The sequence below is a fragment of the Oxyura jamaicensis genome, chromosome 19 (genome assembly GCF_011077185.1).
Source record: "Oxyura jamaicensis isolate SHBP4307 breed ruddy duck chromosome 19, BPBGC_Ojam_1.0, whole genome shotgun sequence".
NCBI lineage: Eukaryota > Metazoa > Chordata > Aves > Anseriformes > Anatidae > Oxyura > Oxyura jamaicensis.
The window spans coordinates 7,585,566-7,610,488 of NC_048911.1; the positions used below are offsets into that span (position 1 = coordinate 7,585,566).

At 48.6% G+C, this 24,923-nt stretch overlaps 3 protein-coding genes and 1 long non-coding RNA gene across 5 annotated transcripts; 3 read left to right on the plus strand and 1 right to left on the minus strand.

Moving 5' to 3' along the window:
• Positions 1 to 230: 230 nt before the first annotated feature.
• Positions 231 to 19,192, plus strand: LOC118176199. The gene is made up of 3 exons (XR_004755294.1): positions 231 to 243; positions 1,586 to 1,588; positions 18,439 to 19,192. It is a non-coding gene; the product is annotated as an uncharacterized LOC118176199 (long non-coding RNA).
• Positions 6,472 to 19,004, plus strand: P2RX5 (purinergic receptor P2X 5). The gene is made up of 12 exons (XM_035342995.1): positions 6,472 to 6,662; positions 8,983 to 9,133; positions 10,168 to 10,239; positions 11,561 to 11,636; positions 11,994 to 12,090; positions 12,513 to 12,593; positions 12,858 to 12,996; positions 13,758 to 13,894; positions 14,560 to 14,653; positions 15,184 to 15,249; positions 16,075 to 16,157; positions 16,592 to 19,004. Exons 1-12 carry the CDS (start codon positions 6,526 to 6,528, stop codon positions 16,665 to 16,667), a joined length of 1,209 nt encoding a protein of 402 aa, XP_035198886.1. The 5' UTR covers positions 6,472 to 6,525; the 3' UTR covers positions 16,668 to 19,004.
• Positions 19,193 to 19,827: 635 nt separating the features above from the next.
• Positions 19,828 to 21,005, minus strand: EMC6 (ER membrane protein complex subunit 6). Of its 2 annotated transcripts, none has more exons than XM_035343019.1 (2): positions 20,885 to 21,005; positions 19,828 to 20,717 (listed from the first exon to the last, which is right to left on the minus strand). In XM_035343019.1, the coding sequence occupies exon 2, from the start codon at positions 20,688 to 20,690 to the stop codon at positions 20,352 to 20,354; it is 339 nt and encodes a 112-aa protein (XP_035198910.1). In that variant the 5' UTR covers positions 20,691 to 20,717; positions 20,885 to 21,005; the 3' UTR covers positions 19,828 to 20,351. The 2 variants fall into 2 exon arrangements, with proteins under 2 accessions (XP_035198910.1, XP_035198908.1); XM_035343017.1 differs by having other exon boundaries at positions 19,828 to 20,737; positions 20,771 to 20,900.
• A 10-nt stretch (positions 21,006 to 21,015) lies between these two features.
• On the plus strand, positions 21,016 to 24,730 carry TAX1BP3 (Tax1 binding protein 3). The gene is made up of 4 exons (XM_035343016.1): positions 21,016 to 21,201; positions 22,411 to 22,530; positions 22,831 to 22,908; positions 23,168 to 24,730. Exons 1-4 carry the CDS (start codon positions 21,163 to 21,165, stop codon positions 23,303 to 23,305), a joined length of 375 nt encoding a protein of 124 aa, XP_035198907.1. The 5' UTR covers positions 21,016 to 21,162; the 3' UTR covers positions 23,306 to 24,730.
• The last annotated feature ends 193 nt before the right edge of the window (positions 24,731 to 24,923 follow it).

Below are 24,923 nucleotides of genomic sequence, written 5' to 3' on the forward strand. Positions count from 1 at the left end.
ATTAATATGTCTCTTCAAAGATATTACAGAGATCACCTTCATGATGTGTTGGGCTGTAGGCTGTACAACTCTGGATATGTCCCACCTCTAAATTTGGCTGCCTGACAGCTGGAAGTTGAAGGTGCTAAGCACACTGGCCTGCTTGCTTAGCGCAAAAGAAAAAAAAAAAAACAACCAGAGCAAGGTATTAGCTGAGGAATGTAAGGCCCCCATGTCAGTTTCAGCTGTTGTACACACCTGTGTGTAACACTTCATGGTTAAAGGTGGTTTGTGTATTTTGTCGTACCATTTCCAGGTAGCATTGCGATATACCAGCGGTCGTGCTTTTGCTGCCTGGTCTCCTAGGAGTCATCTAGCCCATCCTCCCTACCAGACCTTCACGGTTTCATACCAAAGTCCTACCTGTTCGGAAGCACTTAGAGATCTCTACAGTCAGATCACACTTCGTAAGTTTTTGCACACACACAAAAAAAAGCTGTTGGTAGTTTTTTGATCACTTTCTCTTAGGAAAGATGTTAATTGTACAAGTTTATGCTAAGAATAAGGAGTTGCAAGGAGAGTTTTCTCTTCTTGAGGCTAAACAAGTGCAGCTCCTTCAGCCAATCTTATTATACTCCCTCTTTTTCAGATTTTTTTTTCTTCTAGGTTTTTCTCTGAATTAACTATCCCTCATTACTCGGATTCCTTTTGTTGTCCCTTAAGGCTTTCAAAGAGGTCAGTTCTTGCAGTGGGTTATGCTATTTTCCTTTTTAGATGTTTTTGTCTTAAATGCATTACAGTGTTCTGTGACTTGTAATTTCCGATGAGTGCCATTCGATCATTTAATTCTTCACAATTGCTGTAGTAGATGCCAAACACATTTGCAGTAATTGGATGGCACTTAAGGGATTAGTGAAGATGGCCAAGATTTTTCAGACATCCAAGCCACAGCTGGGTTTTTGTGCTGTTTCTATGGAAGTCTTGCTGTGTCTGCTTCTAAATTTATTTGTGATTTGTGTTTTGAATAAAATCCCCTGTGCAAAAGCCTTGTCAACATTGTGGCCGTGCTGTATAGCCCTGACTTTAGTGCACTCTGACAGTGGCACGGTTATGCCATCTCCCTGGATGACAAAAGATTTGCAAGTGCCTCCTTTGGAGCCGTTAATTGCCAGCTTCACGCATTAGGAGGATGTTTGGGGTCCAGGTGTGATGGGTGGAGAAGCTGCTGCAGACAGCTCGGAGGCCTCTGAGCTGTAGGGGTCATTAATAAAGGGTCTTTGTACATCACACACATACGGAAGAGTGTCTGCAGACCCAAAGCTTCTTTACTCTTGAGTAGGATGTAGAGACTAGAATGGATTGTGTCCTGAATTCTGTTCAGGTATGTTCTAACAGCACTCGTTAGGCTGGAGGGAGTCATTACTCTGCATTTGTCTTGCTGTTTCAGGGAGAAACAACTCTCAGTGCTGTTGGTAGCCCAGGAAAGCAAGAGCATTTGTTAGTTCTCTACCCTTTGGTGGGTGCTGATCACCCATCCCCATCACACCAGCTGTCTTAGCTCTGGTCCTGGCTCTAAATCATTCCAGGTTTGAATATTATCTTCTAGTAGGTCAGCTCGGCCTGACAGATTATGGCTATTTTTTGCTGTGATATATAGCCAAGGAGTAGGAGGTGTGACAGTGGGTGTTGGCTGACAAGAACTGCTGTATCCAAGGTAGCTTTTTATTTTTTATCTTGAAGGGGAGGACGGATACATTTTGTAATGCTATTTTAATCAGGAGTGGTATCAACCTGCTTCAAATACCAGGAGTGGTATCAAACTGCTTATGTCTTTTCTCATATGCCAGGAAGATTCACAAACCTTGGGTTATAATTCCTTCCGTGTGGTCAGAAGCTGGCAGGTTCATGTATTGGACTCTGGGAGTGCGGGCAGCTTGGTGGTTAGCAGGAGTAAGTAAAATGGAAGTCTGCTGTTCAGGAAGGCTTATCAGAAAAAGGGCCTAAGTAGTTCTTCATTAAGTGCTGGGTGCTGACGTAAGAGCATCAGATAGGAGCAATGAAGTGCTTTGTTAGGCTTGAGAGCCTGTTGGGGCAGATTTACTTGGAGGTTAATTGGATTACGCTCTCAAAAAAGAAATTTCCTGTCTCTTATTATAACAGGATGGATGAGCTGGAATGGAGCCGTGCAGCTGCTAGCAGGTTGCTCCGACACTGCTGACTTGGCCAGAGCAGCTCCGGTATGTCTGTGCTCCGCTGCTCTGTGTGGTGTGGCTCTGTTATCTGTGCATGTGTGGAACACATCAGCTGTAGTAACAGGTAAGGGCTTAGAGCACCATCGGCCTCCAGAGCTAAGGCAAGGTCAGGTGCCGGGCTGGTTGGCCGAGGGTTTTTCTAGTAACTCCTGAAAGAAAGATTTCGTTTTCCATTGTGGCTGGGTGTGCAGAAATGACATTTAGAAGGACAAATACGGAGGCTGATTTCTGTCAATTTTTCACTGGCAAATAACCTATTTCTTATTTACACTGCAAAGTCACAGCAAAGATTAAAAAGGAAGCTGAATGGAACATTTTTCACTGCAGATTGCAGACACATTTCTTTATTCTCAGACTCATTTTCAGAACACAGCTTATGGCTGGTGCTGCTGATTTCCTGTTCCAGTGTGCACGTACTGTGGTTTAGAAGCAGTTTCCTCTTTCAACCTGTTAAACTCTTCCCCTTGTTTTCCTTCGATGTTGACCTAAAGGTATGATTACCGTGAGAAAGAAAAACAAAATGTTAACGGAGAGCTGACCTCTCCCTTTTCCACTGTTCATTTCCTTGCCAAAATAATTTATCTCCTATTTACGTCCTCTGCTCCTTGCCTCCTTTCTATTTCAGTAGCTGGTCTGGCGCCTCTCTGGATGATGCATCTGCATTGCTCAGGCATTTGCTGCAGGAGCATTTTCAGTGCTTCAGAAATGTCTGAGTGTTGTGTGAGTCAGCTGTCATGCATTTGGGAGCTGAAGCTTTCTGTTGCACTTGATAGCCCAGTAAAGGGTGGACTGGGGATCGCAGAGGGCAGTAATGCCTGGAGAATCATCACTTGGAACTGAAAGCGAACAACACAAGTGCCTAAAATGGGAACCTCCAACAGCCACTTGAGGTCTGTACTGGTCAGGGTTGTCTGCTTTTGCTTGGAAAACGCATGGTCTCTTTTGGGTGTCACTTAAAGGTAGCACTAGACCATGTTACTGGGTGGAATGTGAAATGTTTCTATCCCACAGTGCCATAAAGAGACAGATGTGACCTTGGTACGTTTCAAATGTCACTATGCCAGGGCAGGGGTCTAAAGTTTAATTTCCACAGTCCCTTTACGTGGCCTTTACGGGCTCATGACTGGACTGAAATCAGCTGTGAGGTGGATTAACACCAAAGAGCTCCTGGCAGATGGAGAGAAACGTAGATGAGAAGCAGTCTGGGCAGACAGGAGATGTATCTTATGCCTGCATGAGAATAATGAGAAAGTAATTACCGAGAGCGGTACAGGGAGTTACATGCAGGTGTATGTCAGGAATAAAAAGAGAGAGAACGGGAGACTTTCAGCAGTGGAGGATAAATCCTCCCTGTGAGAATCTCCAGACTGAGTAAATAGCCCTCATGGGAAAGGAGCAGAACTGTTTGTTTTTCCATGGGAAATGGAAGTCCAATGCTGTCCAAAATGTTGGACTCAAGAAGGGAGATACCTTGCAGAAGAGATCCAGCCTGAGTCCCTTGAGAAGGACACTGAGAAACTGCTTTACTTTTCTTTGTCTGTCACTGATGATTAGATTTTAAGTTATTTATTCCCTGCTTCATGAAACTGCTTCTGTTTGAACAGCCCATAGGTACTTTGAGAAACACACCAGTCATCTTCCTTTCCAAGCAAGAAAAAAATAAGGTCATGAGAACTACAAGGCGATGAAATCAATATCTGCAAGAGCATGCAGCAGCACTGTTGTCAGCAGAAATCTTTTCCTGTGTCAAGTAACGTTCAGAATATTCTCAGGTACATTTGATAAAAATTGAAACTTCCTGTTCATAAAGAGCAGTTGCAACTGTGCTTCTACTTGATGGCTCTAAAAAAAAAAAGGTCGTTTTTCATGCTCTTTTTCATTAGTGATCAAGTGTGGTTGACATCTTCAGGTCATGCCAGTAACAGGAACACTTCTCTCTCTAAGCAGCATTTTTTCTAACCTGTGTAAATCCATCCTCAGATTAATTAACCTGGAAAGTAATTGCAAAAACTCCTAGCAGACCTATGTCTGTGCCACTGAGTTAAACCAGGCCAGGAGGCAACACACTATTTAACTGTTAGCATGGTTCCTGGTCTGACTGTAGCCTCTGCAGTCACCCAGACAGATAAGGATGAGTCTCCAGGGAAGATGAGGATGGAGAGAGGGGTCTCTAGACAGCACCAAGGGCTGACTCGTCTTCACTGATCTGGTACTTTCTTTGTTCACGACTTTGAATGTTCTTAGTGTAACAGGAGCAGTGCTGGGTTCCTTGTGCTTGTGGACTTGTCTGATTTAGGAGCAGGTGAGCAGTGGGAAACCATGAACTCTTGAGTGAGAAAGAGGGCTCCAGGAGGAGCTTGGGAAGCAAAAAAAAATACCATGTTTTGTGAGATTGGTGGTGTGAGGTAGAAAGATACTGCCCATGCGGGGTGTGCAGATAGGGAAAGGAGGGGTCCTGGTGAGTGGGGGGTGAGCAAGAGCAGCCTCTTGCTTCTGCTGAGGCTGAAGGGTGGCTGCAAAGTTTGGGAGGGGGGTTGGGGCTAACCCCGAGCCACAGGGCAGAGTTCAGAGGGTGCCCATGGGTGTCCCTCGGCAGCCTGCGTGTCACCCAGGAGGCTCCTCGGGGGAGAGCCGGGTGCTGAAATAATCTTGTGCCACAGGGCTGGCACTAGAGGAGAGCAGCAGCCTCAGGGTTAAAAAGAGCTCACCGACAGATTGCTGTTCTAGTTTTGCAGTTGCTGGAGAAAGGTTTCTTTCACTTTGTGGTAGGAAACTCTAGGGATGGCTGTAGGATGAGGGACCAAATGAGGTATTATGAGGATATTGGTTATTAAACGGTTTGTGATTCTCTTGTGATTTGGAGCAATCTTGGCACATATTCACTACATGTCTGATCCATCTGTTTAAGTCTGATACAGAATTTAAGGAGAATGGAAGGTAAAATTTCTACAGTTCCATAAAACCTGGGATCTTGAGAAATGCATCTCCCTAGGAAAAGAGTTGCACAGGGAGGACGTGTGTGTGCTGGAGCAACTCGCCTCGATAACGTGGCAGTGTTCTGCATATCCAGCGGGTGGCTGTGACCCGCTCTCCTGACCTCTGTCCAGGTGCGTATCACAGGTGCGTGCTGTGATATCTCAAGAGCCTTTATGGTTCTGACAGAGCCCCCTGAGCTAATTGAGTGCTCAGGTGGGAGCTAATTAGGCGCTCATGCATGAGTGCAGTAAGCCCTGCAGTTTACGCCTGATACACCGCCTCATCTCTGTGACAAACACTTCGTAATAGATCCAGCCTGTGGGCAGTCCCATCCCAGAGCAACCCCTGAGAGCCATCTCCCATCAGGGCAGCGTATGGGATCCCCCCTGGAGAGGGCACACTCCAGTTCAGGTCCCCACGTGCTGCTGGAGCTTCTCTTGCTGAGGAAGGTCAGCTCTTTTAGCTGGGCTGCTGGAAGATGCTGGCTAACTTCATCTTCCTCCTCAAAGCTCATTCTGCCCCCTCCTTATCCAGGAGGCTGTATCCTCCCTCCTTGGTTTAAATAATAGTTGTTTCATGTCCTCGACTAGGAATCATCTCTTGTACTACTGGCTAGTAAACAACTCTCATCTCAGTGAGGACAAAATCTATTCCTCTCCCTCTGGTATTGCATCAGATGGTGTGTTTTGTATTTAAATGCACCTAGCTCAGCACTCGCTCTGCATTTGGATGAGACTCGATGCTGATTGATCCCTTAATTACATGCAGAATTTATTTATTAGTTTCTTAAATTGTTTTGTTTGTTTGTTTATTTGTGGGATGATGCAGTAGCCAGGCAAGTATTTTGGGTGGCTGTTAAGGACCCAAGCTCTCATTGCTCATGCAAATGCTTAAGAAATTAAAAACTTAAACAGGTGCCTTGCCATCATGTGAAGGCTGAAGGCAGGCTGAAACACTTAGCAGTGAGATACTGTGGCTCTGTCACCTTGAATGCCTTAACGTGGCTTCGTGCTATAACGTGTCATTATAAACACCTGCTGACTGGGGGGAGAAAATGAAACACAGGAGCAAAACCGAGGTGGGGGCTTCCCCAGAGAATAACTCACATGGAAAGCAGCCAGGGGAGGATATCGTATCAGTGCAGCTGCCGGTTTCCAACCTGAGTGCTGCTGCCAGCGAGCAGCTGACAGGAGGGAGGAGATCAGCCTCTCGCTCGGAGGGGTTGGTGTGTCAGGTTGCCACGCAGAGCACGTGTGGGTAACGCAAGCTGCAGACGCTGCTCCCTGCTCCAGCCACCGGTAGGGAGTGAGCTGGGAGAATGGGGCAGGTGGCTTGGAAGGGGTTGTTCCTCTCACTTTTTGATTATAAAACTGAGAAATACGTCATTGCAAAGAACAAGAAGGTGGGGATTCTCTACCGAGTGGTGCAGCTCTCCATCCTGGCTTACCTGGTGGGGTAAGAATCGCTCTGTGTTTAATGTGCTGCTGTGGTTGCCTTTGCTTGCTGTGCTGTGAGGAAGACTGATGTAGGATGCTCTGCATGCAGTGACAGCTCGCTGTGGCACTGCGGATAGTTACGATTATTTCTAACACTGCTGTTTTGTAATGGCTAAGGAACTCGTATCTGATTTTTCACCTGCTAGGGATTGCTACCTCTACCTTCCAGGTTAACGCAGTGTTAAAAATAGATCAAACGGCACTCGGGCTCTGTACTGCATTATTTACGCCTTTATTTCTGTATGTGGTAGGAAAGATGCCAAACCTTAATACTTGACTCATTGGAGACAATAGCATTTAGGGCCGTGGTTGCTGAGTCTTGGGACAAAGCTGGCTTTTCTGCACGGCTGCATGACATGCTTGAGTCTAAATGGGAGGGGACCAAGCACAAAGTAGCAAATTTCCTTGTGGGAGTGGGCTGCAGCAGCCGGGATTGTGGAGGATGAGGCAGCGTGAACGTCAGCTGCCTTGCATTTATTTCTGAGCTGGGCAGGTTGGCATGGAGATGGCTACACCACCTCTCAGAAAAGGCCCAGATCTGTCTGAGAAGTGACGTGTAACGAATACAGCCATACTCCTTGCAGCTTGCAGGCTGAGACGTGGGATTAGCCAGCCTTTGTGAAGCCTCTGACATTGCTTTTTGCGTTTCTGGGGCTTTTCAGAACGTGATTCGTAAGCCTCACCCTCACTGTCTGGGCTTTTGAGTCCCCTCACCTTTCTTTCTCCTCATGTTTTCATCGATTAAATATAGTAGGGTCATTTTGGCACGCTGGGTTTATTTATAGAAAGGTGTACAGTTTCAGAGCTTTAGTTAGCAGGACGGAGATGGAGCCTCAGCAGTCTGGTATGTATTAGCTGCTAGAGGAGTGCTGTAGATAACGTTGCTGAGCACACATCCTCCATTCAGGAGGGATATAGCAGGAAGTGACTGTGAATGTTCAGAGGCTGTCTGGGCCATACAGGCTATTTTCTTTCACAGGCACATGTTGCCTTCTGCAGACCTTTGGCACTGTCACCGGTGGTGCCTGCGGTGCCTTCGTTGTGGCTGGGGCTTGCAGCTTCATCCCAGAGGTGGTTTGCATTTGCCTGCTGCCTGGCTGCTCGGTTGCGTACCTGTACCTGTTCAGAGGCTGGCTAGGCAGCTGTGTTTGTCCAACCCCTCCGGACTGATTCTTGCACATAGCTGCCATTCCCTCCCAGATTCACTGAGGGACTCTTAAGAGTCTCTTCTTAAGCCTTTCTAGGAGAGAAGAAGTGTGTACTTGGAAAAAAAAACAACAGGAAAGTGGGAACCTTAATGGTGGTGAATGTTATTACTCAGGTTTGTCACGAGCAGTGTGTGTCAGTGCTGCTCAGCTCCTGAGGCGGCTGCCTTTGCTTTCTGGGATAGTGCAGGCCAGGTCTGTGCACTGCAAAGGGGAGCTGTGCCAGCAGATGCAGCCTGTGTCCCTCCCTCAAAACCTGCCCCAGCACCGTTAGCTTCTTCAAGGGTCTTGGTGATTCGTTGTCTTGGTAGGTGATTTTGACAATACTGTGCAGAAACAGGAAATATTTCATTTAACCCAGAGAGGTTTTCACCCTATAACAGGGAGTTCTTGCTGCTTGCAGTGGGAAGAAGGGAGTGAAATCCTTCCGCGGGCTGGTTAGAGAGGAAGCAGCTCTTCCAGGTGTGCTTTTGAGAAGCTCAGAGCACACCCAGGGTGCAGTCACATTGTTACCATTGCACTGGCTTGCAACAGATCCCGTGTCCAGCTGACAACACTCCCTCCAGATCTCAGTTAGCAATATTCAGCTCACCTGCTTGCATCGCATCTCCCCAGTCATGATCTGTTGGTGGACTCGTAGCCTAACAGCAAGCTGTTAAAATGGGATTGAATCATTCACTTGTGAAACCAACCACGTTTTTCACTGCAACTTGCAAAAGCTTTTGTTATTTTTCACCTTGAGGAACACAGAGCCCTGCCCCCCCCCTCTTCCCACCAAGGTCACTGAGCACAGCACAGGACGTGGAGGCGGGAGGCTCGGTTTTACACCCACTAACCAGTTTCTACACCTTTCCCTGTGCAGGTGGTCTTGGTCCTGACTCTTCCTCCAGTGCTGTAGATAAGAGCAGCTGGTGACTAGTTCATTCTGAACCCGCAGTAGTAGTTACAGAGGGTTTGGTGTCATTCACATGTTTTGATTTGCCCTCAAACAGTGTTTGGCCTTAATGTAAACCTCTAGCTAACTTGTTTTCTGATGTTACTCGCTAATGCCGCTGCCTGCTGTGTTCTTTGCAGGTGGGTGTTTGTTGTCAAGAAAGGCTATCAGGACACGGACACGTCCCTCCAGAGCTCTGTCATCACCAAGCTGAAGGGGGTGGCCTTCACCAACACCTCGGAGCTGGGGGAGAGGCTGTGGGATGTTGCAGACTACGTTATCCCTCCACAGGTTGGCATCACCCCGCTTCTACCGATCAGGTAGAAAGGCATGTTCCAATGTGGGTGCGGGTGGCAAGGCTGAAGAGATGTGCCCAGGTCTTTCCTGTGAATAAGCAGGAGATGGGCCAGAAGAGAGTAATTCTGTGGCTACTCTTAGGTCTTCCCTGCAAATATGAGAGCAACCTTGTGTATCTCACAAAGGAAATACTTGGCAAACACAACCAGTCAGCAGAAGTCCCGTGGATTTCAGTGGGACTGCTCAGCTGAACCTCCTTTCCTGGGCTAGAGCAGACGTGCATGGGGCAGCCCAGAGGAGGTGGGAGATAGGGGGAAAAAATGTGGTGGAAATGGAGTGGTACTTGACGTGCATCTGGCTAAACCTGCCTTGCTGCTTCGTTGGCTTGGACAGTGAGTGGTATAGCTGCTGCTTAAGGAGAAGAGACCAGCAGATGGGCCTGCTATCATGCTGGAAACTGCTGAACTGTGCTTGCTAGGGGCTGCTTGTTTGTGTGCTTCCCCTGCTAGCATCTGTCACGTGTGCGTGAAAGGGCACGAGGGAAAATCGTGATTCTGTGCTGACGGGGCAGAAAACTAAACTGAACAATTTACGTGTTTGTACGTAAGAGTAAGGCTTCACCTTCTTTCTGCTGCATCCCTTGTTTGCTCGGATCTGTAGATTCATGCTCTGCATCTCCCCCACTTTTAACACAAAGCCTCACTGCCAGCTGTTGATCTCTGACCATCATGTGCTGTGCAGCTGGAAGGCCAGGCAGCGGGCTTGCGGTGCCTCTTGTTCAAGCTGTGTGGGAGCTGTGGGACCCTCAGCAGGTGGCTGGTTGTGCATACCCAGAAATTAAATGCTGGTGTTGACCAGTATTTTAACTTGCCAGATGTTTCTTTTGTGACTCAAGCACTGGTCTTTTTACTGGGAGTCCTTGCAGTGAGGCACGCTGAGTAAACGCACGCAGAGAATTGCATCTTTCTTGTAAGAGGTTCTCTAGAATAGGTTTTCTGACCCTTCTTGCCTTACTTTGTTTATTCTAGGGTGAAAACGTCTTCTTTGTCATGACGAATCTGATTGTGACCCCAAACCAGAGGCAAGCCACATGTCCTGAGGTAGGAAGAACTGAGCCCCCTGGCCCCCAGACCCCTACAAAACTGGGGGTAAGAACTGGCAGAGGACACCCGGGGAGCAGCGAACACGGGAAGGATAAAAGGCGAACGCTTTTTCTCTGTAGTATAATATCTCAGTTGGGAAAGTTGGACTGGTTACTGCAAACCTGGGAGGTTCAATCCTCTTTAATTTCCAGAGGCACTGATCATGTGGAGTCTCGCTTGACTTTAGTTGAAGGTGTTGGATGTCTGCCCAGCTGGAGATGAGTCCTGAACAGTGATTATTTAGGGTCAGAAAAGACCATGGGAAAACAACTTGGAGGTGACTCAGTCTATTTACTGGTAGCGGAGACTTTCTAAGAGCCCCATCCTTCGAAGGGCTGAACATTCAGGCTTTCACTACTTCCAGGACACTGTGAGGGTGCTTAGCACCTTCCAGAATGTGTCTTATGGGCCAAAAGCACAAGGTTTTAAACCCTGCCATATTTAAATGACCTCTTTGGAGACATGGTTCAGAACGGGCTGGAGCCGGGAGGACAAGGATGCTGGCCATACAAGGAGTGTTGTCGGCACGTCGCAATGATTAATTTTCCTTATCACAAGCACAGGGGTAACCCAGGCCCGAGAGCTCAGCTTGTTTACGGACACGGCTGTCCTCTAGTGGCTGCATTAACCCAGCATGCAGCCAAGCGAAGGGCAATCGGGCTCCCAGAACTTGTTGCTTAAATCAAAGATACCGTTATCTCTAAAGGTGGAGTACTGCAGTCTCCTGCTTCTTTTTGGTGACTGGTAGGAAGTGGTGCCTGGGTTTTTCCTCAGCTTGTTCCTCTCCAGATTGAGGAGAGGCCAAAAGCAGGACATCGTAGCTAAAGTATAGTGTTGCTGGCGCTGTGCTACTGCCAAGGTATTTGCACCCAGCCTGCAGTTACTGCTTCAGCTGCGCGTTTTCACTGTTCACCATCCTGTAGATGATTCACCCTACAACAGTGGTACTTAATTACCCTTCTGAGTCAGGTTCAGGAGCATCACTGAACTGAATTAGCCTGGAGAGTGAGACTGAGATTTCCTGGAAATTGTAGATTTATGCCCTCGGTGCTGGGCAGAACATCCCCGTGCTTTGCTCACTGACCAAGTACCTGCTCCCAGCCAGGTTATGCATGAGCAGTGTGAGGTCTGAGGCAGCCCTTCTGTGTGGCTGCCTGCCTTCTCCTCTGCTGCCTGCTCAGGTGCTTCCTCAGCTTGTTTGTACAGTGAAATGTGTGCAGCTCTGCTGCTGTCTTGTGTCCTGTCACAGGTCTCACTTCTGTCCTCTTCCACTTTGCAGAGTGCCAGCATTCCTGATGCCCTGTGTTACAAGGATGGGGACTGCCCGGCAGGGCAAGCAGTGGTGGCTGGCAACGGTAAGGAAGAGGGCCCTCCTTCTGTACTGTTTCTGGTAGAGGCAGGTTTCTTCAGAGACATCAGCCTGGTTTACAACCCCACAGATCTCTGATTTCAGAGAGCAGCAACAACTTTATTTTCTTTGCTATCTTTCATTACGATTTTTGCCTTGTTTACAGCTCTGTGATGGCTAGACCAAAAGAACCCCAGGCTGCTCAGAGAAGCAACAAGAGAGTGGTTGTTCCAGCCGAGGGGCCCTTTCACAGCAGGGAGGAGGGCTTAGGGTGGCGGTGAAAAGCATGATTTTCATTTACCCCCTAGGCAAGGCGAGGCAGCGGCTGCTCTGTGTGACCGTTTCTGTGCTGTCTGTGCTGCAGGAGTTAAGACTGGCCGTTGTTTGAAAGAAAGGGACAGCATCAGAGGGACTTGCGAGATATTGGCCTGGTGCCCAGTGGAGAAAAGATCCAAGCCCAAGTATGTGGCTGTCCTGTGCTGTTTCCAAGCTCAAGTTGCTTGGCTTGTGTGTCATTCAGGGCAGTGCCTGGGCTCCCTCTGCTTGGATGTTTGCTTGAATGTCAGCTGTTCAGTGCAGGAGGGAGCTCTGCTCGGCCCTCAGCAGGACTGGTCCTCTGCTCCCCCGGCTTGGCTGTGTCCAGCTCTCAGTGCTCCCTCTCAGCCTGCATGCTCCTCACTAACACGTTGCTGGCAGCGTGGGGTAAGAGGCTTGTCTGCCAGGGAAAGGGCAGAGCTGGGATCTGGCTGCTGAAGCTCTAAGCTCTGAGCAGAGGATGCACGCTGCAGCAGCACCACAGGATGGTACCTAGCTGTTTCTTAAATGGCAATTCCAGTTAAACACGTGAGCAGAGTAAAACATGGAACAAACCCTTCTCTTCTAGGAAACCACTTCTTGCCAGTGCAGAAAACTTCACTGTTTACATCAAGAACTCGATCCGGTTCCCCAAGTTTAAGTTCTCCAAGTAAGTGCAGGCGCTCGTAGGTTCCTGTCCCCATCTAGGCTGCGGGTCTTTTTTGTGTGAGCTGACTGCTTTCCCTAAGCCAGCAGTAGAGATGCTCACAGGGTGACAAAAAAAGAAAAAAAAAAAAAGCTGGTGGCAAGGTGCCATTTCTTTTCTGCTTGTGGGATGCTGAAGAAATCTTTTGTCTCTGCAGCCTTGGGGGTGTAGGCTGTGTAGGCAAGCAAAGAGGGACACAGGATGGCTTCCCCTCTTCCCCACATGCAGGATGAATGTGCTGGCAACCGACAACGAGTCCTACCTGAAAAGCTGCCGCTACAGCTCGGATCATCCCTACTGCCCCATCTTCCTCCTGGGGAACATCGTCAGATGGGCCGGGAGTGACTTCCATGAAATGGCTTTGGAGGTAGGAGCGTGTTTTCCCAGCTCACTGTACCGCTCGCTGGGTGGCTGAGGCCCAGCGATCTGCCTCCCATCCAGGTTTGCAAAAAAAATAGATGCTGTTTCTTAAAATCACACTGGTCCCATTTATCCCGTTCCCAGGGAACGGGAGGAAGGGCAGTGTAGGTCCTCTGGAAGAGATGTTTGGGTCAGGTTTCTGTTATTTAGGGCTGCTTAGAAAATGCTGCCCAAGATTACTAAACCACTGGCTTAAACCCAGAACTCAGGGATGTCAGCGGGGCTCCCCCTGCTCTGAAAACACCCCGTAAGATTGCCTTTGCGGGGAGACAGACATCCCTGCAGGGATGCCTGGGGTTGCAGCACCAAACCAGGCTGCAACCTGGCTGTAACACAGGGCAGGGAGATGGAGTCTGTCTGAGGCCTCCTGGGAAGCAAGGGGTGAGGAGTGCAGGCTTTGTGCTGGCTTTTGCACTTGTGAACCTTATCCCCGCATCAAAGAGTGTCTTCTCCACTGAAGTATGTTATAGGCACTGAAATCAGCATGGGAAGCCTCCTCCTGGGATCCCAGCACAAGCAAAACTAGGGTTGTGCGAGGAGTAATGTGATTATTATCATAAACATAAACTTAGTCTGTCCACAGTCGTGTGTCCAGAAATGCATCTGTTCTTGTCCCCAGGGAAAACTTGCCCTAGGACCTGACAAAGCTGAAGACAGACTGGTTGAACTAAGCTTAAAAAACTCACACTGTCTCTCTCTTTCGTTAAGGGTGGTGTGATAGGAATTCAGATTGAATGGAACTGTGATCTTGATAAAGCCCCTTCTGAATGTAATCCTCACTATTCTTTTAGCCGGCTGGATAACAAGTTTGCAGAAAAGTCCATCTCTTCTGGGTACAACTTCAGGTAAGTAAAGAGGAGAATGTGGTGCAGAACCCGCAGTCAGGCTGAGCTGGTCTGACTCACCGGTGCTGGAGGTTGGCAGAGAGGCAGTACCAGACTGGACTGTGCCAGGCACTGCCCCAGCCAGGCACACTGCTTCAGGGGAGGGAAGGAACGAGAGGGAGTCATGCCCATGGCAAGCTCCTCACTTTCCAGGCACTTGCCCAAGCAATTACCCTCCGTGTGTTGCCTGCACCAGATTCCTGATGCATGTGCTGTAATTTCCAGCTTTGAAAACCAAAATTGTTTATGCCCTCCGCCAGTCCCTTCATAATCAGTACTACCCCCTGCTCCTCTGCCCGATCCCCAGTCAATTGGCGGGCAAGACCCATAGGTTCAGGCCATGATATCTCTGTTGCAGTACGTTTCCTTTCCATACTCCACATGGCAGTGAGAAAGGAACATGCAGGGAAGCTGCAACTCCGCTACAACCCTGTGTAGACGCTTCCCAATCTGAGTGGCTTTCTGATACCGTCAGCTAAGAAACACCTGGGTGTGGGAACCAGGCTTGAAAGATAAAGCTGCCTTTGATAGAGGAATAGATCCGTTTGAACAGATGGGTGAACTGGGATGGGTTCTTGTGTGTGGGGACAGATGATGGAGTTAAAATCAGCATCGTTCCGTTCCAGGTTTGCCAAATATTACCGGGATGCTGAAGGGGTTGACTACCGGACACTCTTTAAAGCATACGGAATCCGTTTTGATGTGATGGTGAATGGCAAGGTGAGGTTCCAGGCTAGAGGATTTCTTAGCCTGGAGTGGAAGAAGGGGAGAGACACTTCTCAGTGAAAAGGCAGCTTTGGGATGAGAACAGCCTCTCTGGCTTGTTGTAGAGCTCTTGCCATTCATCTATGTGGAGCTAACACTGCACTGACAGGAGGTGATCTGGAGTGCGGATGAGGTAAAGGTCAGCAGTCTGCAACTCTTACACCTAGAAACAGTCTCATGTAAAGTCCAGCAGATGTAAATATGCCCCAGACTTGATTTCCACGTGCATGTGCTGGAGAAAGAGAAGCCTAATCCAGGGATGGCGCAAGCACAGAAATGCAGCCATGAGCAGTTGGCGCTGAGACACAGACAGACCTTTAGCCTCAAAGATTGTTCACTGCAAATCGTTCTGTGGTTATGCTCGCTGGTTGCTAACAAAACACACCCACAGGCACTGGTAGCTTCCCCTGTGTAATACCACACCCTTAAGTTTGTTTCTTGGATTGTGCTTTCACTGAATATTTCATGACCCGTTTTTCTTTTAGGCAGGGAAATTTAACATCATTCCCACCGTTATCAATATCGGTTCAGGGCTTGCTCTCATGGGGGCGGTAAGTTGATGTATTTTCTTACAGTAACATACTGGGACCCAGATCTGTCACTCGGCTGTTAGGAGGATAAAGTGGGGACCGTTTGTGTTTTCTCCAGCAGAGGCTTTGCTACTTTGGCTGCTCAGTCAGGTGTATGTCTGCGTCCTGTCCTAAAGGCATTTGTATCTTGTAGTCTCCTCCAAATTATTCTTCCTTAATGTTCATTGCAATTTAGATCTGAACATATCCTTCTCTACTTTAGAGATAAAACATGATAGTGTAAAAAACAACCTGAACTGTGCTGGCTGATTTCAGCTCTGTTACCATGGGAAGGGCAAACACTGTGAAGACTGTGATGTGCTCGATTACAACACCCTGATGGCCATAAAATACCCCAGGCAGAGTTTTTCTCCATGCCTGCCCTCCAATTCCAATTCCGCGTTAGCTCTTGGGCTGAGATATTCCAGTGTTCAGTAGCTCACCTGTCCGCTCTGCCTGCATGATGCCTTTTCTGAAAGAAGTGAATGACGACTTGAAAAGTTTGAGGTGGGAAATGAAATACTCATACCGTGGCAGGTCTAACCTGGTGGCTACAGTGTTCCTCAAATGCAGTGCAAAGACCATAAGACCTAAGCACCTAGGGAGAAAACAAATGTATCAAAGAGAACTTGAAGCAAGGATGAGCAGCTGCAGGCCCAGCACCTTACCCAGGAGGAGAGTTTGTTAAATGTTAGGCAGCCTGGGAGAGTTTGGGGCGGGGGACAGCGGTGGCCCTGTGGGGGATGGGTTTGCTCCATGACAAATGTCCCTGTTACAGGCCATGACAAATTCTTTCTGTTTTTGCAGGGAGCTTTCTTTTGTGACCTGGTGCTGCTGTATCTGATTAAAAAGAGTAACTTTTATCGAGGCAAAAAGTACGAGGAAGTAAAGTAAGCAGGCTTGGCTTTTGTGTTTAAATGTAATGGCTTTGTTGTTATGACTAATAGACATAGAAGGAGATACGGGAATGCAGTAAACTTTAATGGCAAACAAAGGCCAGTTCCAGGAAATTATATTCCTCCAAATGAGTTTAGCCAAGTTACTCCCTCCCTCATTCACCGCTGCAGTTAGCTGGGAAACAAGGGAAGCTGCTGTATCATGGTTGGTCTATAAACGGCCTTGCGCTGTCAGTCCGTAATGACTGCAGGTGGAACTGGGCCAGCTCCACGGGCTCCAGAGCCTCGTGAAACTGAGAATTGGAGCTTTAGGTGTGATGGCCTTTGTGATAAGGAGTGGTAAGGCCTGGCTGGGAACCTCTCTGTGTTGCTTCCTGAAATGGAAATAGCCTGCTTGCCTTTCCTGTCATCCTTGCTTGTCTCCTCAGGTCCAGTTCCAGGAAATCATTATCTAGCCCTACTCTGAATGGGAATCAGAGCCCTGACCAACTCGGTGGGCTCTAGGCACAGTGATGGGGCCGTCAACTGGAATCACGTTCCAGGAAAACCACACAGGTGTGAGATGACACTGGGACTGGGAAGTGGAGATACCCAGATGAGATCTACCATCTGTTATTGGGATTCCCAGAGGAAAAAAAAATCCTTTAAAGAACACCTTTCTTTCCCTGAGATGTTCTCTGGTATCCTGAGCTTGCAACACCTGTGTCATCACCATGGATTTATAAGACTATTTTATAAGAGGAAAAAGAAGGCACCAAGTGAATGTTTTTATATTTATTGATAGATATATCTGTACCTACGTTAACAGCCAGCATTATCCTGTGGCTGTGCTTTGCTTTTAAGTGCAAAAGAGCGGTGATGTGAAACACCAGTGACATTTTGAGGAGGGTTGAGGCCAAGAATCAACCCGTCTCCTGCTCCACTGGCTTGTGGCCACAGCTTCCAACTCCTCCCACTTTTGTTATTTGCAAGATTAGATATAAAGCAGCAGGACTGCTCTTGTCAGGAAGTGCAAGGAAATGCAACGTTTCAGCGACTCTCAGAGCCCAGAAGAAAGTGGTTTAGTATCCTACGCCACCCACGCCGAGTGGGCCTGTTTTGGAGCAAGGTGCAAGTGCTTTCCCTGCTGTGTGTGTTGTAACCGTTAGGGCTGGAAGCAGAGCTCCTCCAGGAAAAGCCTTTACAACAGCTGCCGCAAGGTGCTCTGCTCCTCTCCCCTAGGAACGTCAGGAGCCTGAGCCTGCCCCAGCTCTGAGCGGGGAATCGATTTCAGCCACGGCTGGGTCCCAGCTACCTCATCTGCTACCCAGATTCTCCATTTGTAGTTAACCCGATAACCAAGCGGTATTTCAGAGCACAGAGAAGGTAACACGTGCAGAGGGGCATTTTGAAGCAGGACAGGGACAGGTGTTTTTGTGGCTGGTGGCAAGGGTTTTAGCATACTGAAAAACAACATGGTGCTGGGAATACGTGCATGGAGATGGTTCTAGGTTCTTCCTTCTTTGCTTAGCTCCTGGTTTCATTTGCTAGTGATTATGCTTTCTGCATCACTTACTAACTGCTCGTGGCGGAGAGAGATCTGGACGGGGCACTTCGTGCTTCTGCCCTTTTTTGTAGTACTCTGAAAGTACTGGTAGTACTGTGGGGACTGGAAAGGGGAGCTGTCAGGTAAAACAGACTTTGCCACGTTCTTCCAAATACACCAACAGGAAGAAAAAATGGAAGACAGATGTCCACTATTTCAACGCTTTGGTATCTTTCAAGAATCACTGGTGGTTTGTTGTTTCTCAAGATAAAACTAAGTAACGGCAGCCCATTTTGTGACTTTATGCTCAAGTGGGGCTGCAACAACTCTAAGATGAAAATTAATAATAATGGCACTGCTTTCTTCTAAAGTTGGCGTTTGTTTGAGCTAGCAGGATCTGACTCACCAGCTCCTGAGGACGGCAGGTGAATGTTTCTGTCCCTGACGTATTAGTCCTTTCACTTCAAGCCTCTGCACCATGGCTTGGCACAAACGGGTCAGTGTTCTGTAAATGCCACCGGTCACCACTGACCAGTTGTGATGGTTTCCATCCACTCTTTGACTATCAAGATTTAAAGGACTCCTGTTGCAGCACCCTTATGTGTTGTCAGGACAGGTGTAGAGAGGATGGCATTGCAGAAGGCTGCTGTGATCTGTTACACAGAGGGAAACAGCAAGCCCCACCTACCTCTGCTTTAACTTCAGAAGTGATTACTCTGAGACTCAGTTTGACTCTAAATGAGAACTCAGCAGCGGCAAGGTCTGAGTTCAGTCAGTGGTAGCAAACCCCACCCGGTCTCGTTCACTCCCTCTGCTCCTGCTCAGCTGCAAGTAAATATTAACTAGTCTAACATGTAGCTAAAAATGGAGTTAAACACTGGAGATGAAGTCATTTAGGATGAGCTATGTACCTCTGATGCTATAGTTACAGCCAAAATCTCTCTAGGCAAACGTGAGTCAGCCTGTGCACAACGGACAGGCCGCCCTAGGCAGCCTTTTGAAACTGCCACACCAGTGAAACAGCTCAGACTTCTGGCTGTCAGGCCTTCATTCTGTTTAAATACTTTCTAGATGGCGAAACACATGGTGAAGGCCAAGGCATCACTGAGACCAACTAGCTCATCCTAACTGTAAAGCTGTGTTCTACTGAAACCAGTGCTTCAACTTGACAAAACAGACCAAAGCTATTTCCTGAATTTAAGTCCTCAGGGGCTTTAGCACCCCAAAATTCACGATACTGTTTTTCCCTTCTTTATACTGTTCATTTGCACATTGCACAACACTTGTGATTAATAAAACAACCAGACTTCTCCTTAGGAGCTTGTTTCTTGATCTTTTTAAATGTAATGTACAGCAATAAACTGTCACTTTAGGGCAACGCTCTCTAAGATGCCTCTGCAGAACATGTTCTCTAGGTTGCACATACCCATTTCCCTTTGTCATACCTACTTACGTTAAGCAATTCAAGTAGGAGGCTAGAAAGTATTTCAGTGGTGCGGGTGTTTGAAAGGTATTTGTTAACGCATGAAAAGTGGAGGCTGTTTTCTGATGGTACGAATCTGTCCAAGCATACAACTGAGGGAATTGAAAATGTGACCTCCCCCCAAAAAAAAGATACACGACTTAAGCAGTGTTTATAGTTTCAGATCCACCTCGTATAACCCTGCCTTGCACCAGAACTTTTCTGTAAAGTATCTTTGAATACAGAATCTAATGTTTTAAAACCTTTGTGTAACAGTTAATCTTTTATAATGGTCTGGTGAAACAACGATGGCCTCGGTTAACCGGATGAAGCAGTGTGGGGTTGTAGAAGAAAATACACAACAAAACCCAGCTGTTGTGCAAGTGTGATTGCTGGTAGTAGGCGAGAGGCTCCAAGCACCGTTTGCACAAGCAGCAAAGACACATCACCTCTGTAGTGGGTGAGCAAGTTGTCCTTTCTGTCCCTACAGACCTGGCACCACAACACACGGCTCAGTGGCAGGGAATCCCAATGCTTGCACAAGCTTAAGCTAGCAGGCACTAAGACACTGCGTGCATTTTGGTGCCTGTACTTCGTTGGACACAACGGCATTAAACGCAGCAGTGCTCGGCTTGTGAGAGCAACACTTAGCGACTTTTGTCCATGCCAGTGAAGAGTCTCCACGACAACGTCATTTATTTATAAGGTGTAAATACAGCAACTGTGGAAGGTAACATTTGCACTAGCAACTCAAATACATTTCTGTATCAAACCTTGACATACCGTTAATTACACGCTGCTGTGAAACATTTCCCTGTGTCAGTGGATTATTTTTAGAGTGCTGTTATAACCGGGCAGGCAGCAACTGGGGGGGGGGGGGGCCCTAACTGGTATTTCTTATCCCAAACGCTGAGGATACAAGGAACTAAAGTAATCAGAATCTGCAGCTGTGACCGCAATTAAGGACAGAAATTGTTCATCAGCCACCAAATATCCATGGGAGGCATCCGAGCGCTTTCACATTCAGTTCAATTAGCACAGCACTACCGATTCATTTGTACTTGGACATAATTTACTGACGGTATCGACACGAGCGATGAACAACGGTTTGAGGTGAGCTGGCCGAGGTGTGGGGGTGACTTTTGGCAACGGTCCTCCCGCTTCGTTACAAACCCCCGCCGCTGCGGCGGCTCCCAGCCGTTCAGTAGACGTGCACCATGCCGTAGAGGAAAGTCCAGAAGAGGACGTAGGTGAAGAGCCCTCCGATGAGCCCCCCCGTGAACAGCGGCCGTCGCGACTTGAAGTACTTGTTCCACCGGCGGCCGGCTTTTAGCACCAGGAGCACGGAGAGCAGGACGGAGGCCAGGAAGTAGAAGACGAAGCCGTGCAGCCCGCTCAGGCCGAGGATCCCGGCGGTGGCGCCCGACAGGGCCGAGACCGACGTGCGGCAGTAGTCCAGCACGGCCGCGTTGCCCCTCACGGCCGCCTCGCTGATGAACTGCGGCCCCTCGCGCCTCGCGGCCGCCGCCGGGGCGGCCATGGCTCCCTGCCGGGCTCCGGGACGAGGCTGGGGGGGGGACACGGACAGACACGGACGCACAGATGGACAAACGGACACAGCGAGCGCCGCGCGGGGCGCCTCGCCTCAGGCCGCGCTCCCTCAGGAGCCGCCCTCAGGGGCCCGGCTCCGTCCCTCAGCGCCCTCCCGCCCCGCCCCGTCCCCCCCCCCCTTACCTCACGCCCGGCTCCGCGCCGCTCCGCGGGGCCCCGCGCCGGGCCGGCCCCTCACGGCTCGCTCCCTGCCGGGGGTCAGCGCCCAGCGCTCAGCGCCGCGGGGCCGGGAGCCGCCCGCCGGGCCCGCCGGAAGCTGCCGGCGGCCATCTTAGCGCGGGGGCCGCCGGGGCGAAGCGGGGCCGGGCCCCACGGCGGGGCGGGGCGGGGCGGGGCGGGGCGGGGCCGGGCGAGGCTTTTGTTCGGGCGGCGGCGGCGGGGCCAGGACCGGGACCGGGGCGATGTCGTACGTGCCGGGACAGCCGGTCACCGCCGTCGTGGTGAGGCGCGGGGCGGGACGGGGGCTGCTACAGGGAATGGGGGGGACCCGAGGGGGACCGGCCCCGGGCAGCCCCGGGAAGCCCCCACCAGCCCCCGCCGCTGGGCACCGAGCGGGGCCGGGTCCGACGCGATCGCTTCTCGGCCCCCGGGCGGGGCCGTGCCCGTGCCGGCAGCTCGGCACCGGGCGGCGCTTCCCGGGCCTGCAACCTTGTGCCGGGCTGCGGGCAGGGGCTGGGCGAGCGGATGGCCGAGGGTGGTGGAGGAGAGCGGCTGCAGCGCGTTGTCTTCATGGGAGCAGCGCGAGCGAGGCCTTTCGGTGGTTCTTCCCCTGGTTCGGATATCGGCGACTGTAACTGCCTCGGGCGGCTCCACCGCTAACCCAGCCGGGGGTTGCTGCACCACTTGGCGGTGTGGGAGCCCCGCAGGCAGCCCCAGGCACGGGGCAGCTGCCCGCATGGCTCGCCGCGCACTTTGCACCTTGCTGGGGGTGTTGAAGGAGAGCCCCCTCAGTCGTTACTGCTTGAGTTAAGGCCGCAGCTTTTCGTGTCAGCTCAAGCATTGTAAGAGCTGGCAGCTGTACAGGCAGTGGGTAGCATTTGTCAGATGCCTGCGGTCACCAGACAGCAAGGAACCGACCTCTGGATTGCAGCAGTGCTGATAACTTATCCATCCCATTAATAGGCTGGTATTCTCCCTGATAGGGCGAGGCAGGAACAGGAGGCACTCTGATAAAAACTGAGATGAATCGAGATACAAGTGACTATTCGTCAGCAGGACCTGACTCATGTTTAAGGAGATCTGCTCCCTTTTTAATGTTTTCCCCCTTGTTCCTCAGGGCAGTGGTAACACAGTGACTAGGCACTGGGCTGTACGATGGCATGACAGCCCTTTTATTTGCAGATCCCCTCCTGTTCTGGGGTAGGGCTGAGCACAGCTCAGAACCAACTGTTGTCACTCCAAGGCTGCACACAGCTGACAGATGACAAGTGCTATGTGATAGTTCTGTGCTGCCAGCAGGTTTTAGAGCTGTTTGCTTACCCTGTGTGCAGGTTTGATGGATGGCTATTACTCTTACAAGTCATACAGCCTTCTCTCCTAGAGCTACTTGAGGCTTATAGTATCTCTGATAGCTCAATGTAACTAGGTCTTAAGATTTCTTGTGATTTACTTCCATGATCACAGTACTCTATTTTATCTTCTCTTTTTAGCAAAGAATTGAAATACATAAGCTTCGCCAAGGTGACAACTTGATTCTGGGCTTCAGCATTGGAGGTGGCATTGATCAGGATCCTACTCAAAATCCTTTCTCTGAAGATAAGACTGACAAGGTCAGAAACTTTTTTTATAGCAGTTAGGCTGAGCAAGCACTACTGGAGAGCATCTGTATTCTGCCCTCTGACACAGTTGACTAAAGTTACTGTTGCTATCCTTTGCAGGCTAAGCTTGTGTTTAAATTACCCAGCTCTCCACCTTTTATTCTCTCCAACACTGCACAAATCTGTTCTTAACTAGAATCGTGTAATCTTAACTAGAATCCTGCAGCATGCTACAAAGCATTTCTGCATTGCCAGTAGAACAGCCCTTCCCTAAGAGCTATTCATAGTAACACTCGATTTTTGTTTTTCCAGGGCATTTATGTAACAAGGGTGACAGAAGGAGGCCCAGCAGAAGTTGCAGGACTTCAGATTGGCGATAAGATCATGCAGGTAAACGCCAAGTTAAGATGAGTACCAATCCAGTACCAGGTACACACTACAGACAAACTTCTGCTGGGAGAACTTCTGTCTTCTGGGTACCTTCCAGGACTGTTTGTAGGGCTTACAAACAAACAGTTGTGGCATAAGAATGATGTACTAGATACACTTACAGAACAGTTACAGGACACCTGCGAGCCTATACAGTCTTGCCCTAGCTTGCTTTAAGCCTTGCTCTTTGCCTGCTGAAGCCTTTTATGTTCTTTCCTAGGTGAATGGCTGGGATATGACAATGGTGACCCACGACCAAGCTAGGAAGAGGCTGACGAAAAGAAATGAAGAAGTGGTGCGGCTGCTGGTCACCAGGCAATCTCTGCAGAAGGCTGTGCAGCAATCCATGCTGTCCTAATCAATCATGAAGCTGGGGAGGGGTTAGGGAGGGAGATGAATAGACTGGATATCAAGCAAGGGAGCAAAGGCTAGAGCTGAACAGGTTGTCTGGAAGGAATATACGTTCCTAACTGTGGTAAACACTACTCTTACTTTCTCTGGTGTAATTGACAATAGTTAAACTTTAGAGAAGCACTCTGGGGGGGGACTAAGGTCTTCCCTGCAGGTAAATGGGAAGGCTTTATGATAGTCATGGCTTTCAGGAGGACAGGGCAAACCATATTATTTAAGAAAAAAAACTGGAAAAGGCTCACTTTTGATAGGATTTTTCTGGAGCACGAAGGCTTCCTGTTTCAACAGGAATTTGGTTTCTGCCAAGGAAGATAAGAGGCTTTTGCTGCGCTTATGCTTTTAGAAGTGAGCTGTTGTGTCCTCCCATGCTATCAAGTTAAAATGCCAGGATTAAGAGTTGCACACTGCTGTGGGGAAGAGCACTGTACTAATCTCACACTGTGTTCGGTAGACAGAGCTTGCTGAAGGGTTTGGGGCATTATGGCTTACTGCAAAGACTTTTGGTACAGAGCAGCCTCTTCAGACAAAAAAAAAAAGCTGAGCAATGGTTATTAATACCTGGGTTAATTTTAGTGTATTTCACAGGTATTAAGGAGTTTTAGACACTACAGTTCAGCTTCATCATCAGAGAGAACTTAATTCTCTGTTCACAAGTAACTTGTAACATCAAATTAATCAAGTTTAAATAAAAAACACCATGGACCAGGATGAGCAGGTAAAGAAAACGCTGTTGCTGAACTTACTGAGAGCTGCTTGTATCCATAGTCTTCAGTTCTTCATTCCACTTGTATCAGACTATTGGGGTAGATTTTGGTCTCTCTTCCAGAAGACTGTTCAAATCACTGATTTATTGATTGAAAAGATGAATATGCCAGTAACTTGTCAAAGTGCCTCTTGACCAAATTTAAATTCTGGTAAGCTACTACTTTAAATCAACATGCCACAGGATTTAAGATTTTTCTGTACCACTGAGTTAATTACCTGCCTTCCTAGTGGTTTAACTAGCTAAAACCTGGCATTTTTAATCCACCTCAGTTTATACATATCTGTACTTTCCTTAAGCAGTCTTCAGGTAAGCTTGTAAATAGAACATGAGGAGAGGGCAGTCTAACTTATTCAGTATGTTACTGCTGTGCCATTTACATATGTTGTATCAATCTCAGACTTCTGTACACACCAGCAGATGCCTACTTACCATTTTTATATCTATTTGAATTACTTCAGTACTGCTTTTGAATTTTGTAACTTAAGAATTCAGTGGTAAGTTTTAAGGCTTTCTAGTTGAAGTTATTTTTGTTACTGTAAAGATACACTCCTATTTGTACTGCTATTTCACTTGATTTTACACACAATAAAACAAAGTTGGATTACCCAAGCTGTTCCTCTTTACATTTAAGGAAGGCCATATCACCTCTTTTCTGGCTCGAAGTGGGTTGTGGTCTACATCAATACAAAGCATTCAAATATGTGTTGGATTCCCCTCAAGTTACTTTAAAAGGTGCTTACCTTGATCTCTACCTGCAACATACCACATGTAGTTAGAAAGTAGCACAGGAACAAAAATA

Excerpts from the sequence above, each read along its gene's own strand:
- P2RX5 (XM_035342995.1), top strand. The coding sequence starts at position 6,526 with ATGGGGCAGGTGGCTTGGAAGGGGTTGTTCCTCTCACTTTTTGATTAT. Across the intron at positions 6,663-8,982 it reads ATCCTGGCTTACCTGGTGGG|GTGGGTGTTTGTTGTCAAGA; the intron begins GTAAGAATCGCT and ends TGTTCTTTGCAG. Across the intron at positions 13,895-14,559 it reads TCTTCTGGGTACAACTTCAG|GTTTGCCAAATATTACCGGG; the intron begins GTAAGTAAAGAG and ends GTTCCGTTCCAG.
- EMC6 (XM_035343019.1), bottom strand. The coding sequence starts at position 20,690 with ATGGCCGCCCCGGCGGCGGCCGCGAGGCGCGAGGGGCCGCAGTTCATC.
- TAX1BP3 (XM_035343016.1), top strand. The coding sequence starts at position 21,163 with ATGTCGTACGTGCCGGGACAGCCGGTCACCGCCGTCGTG. Across the intron at positions 22,531-22,830 it reads CTGAAGATAAGACTGACAAG|GGCATTTATGTAACAAGGGT; the intron begins GTCAGAAACTTT and ends TTGTTTTTCCAG. Across the intron at positions 22,909-23,167 it reads TTGGCGATAAGATCATGCAG|GTGAATGGCTGGGATATGAC; the intron begins GTAAACGCCAAG and ends GTTCTTTCCTAG.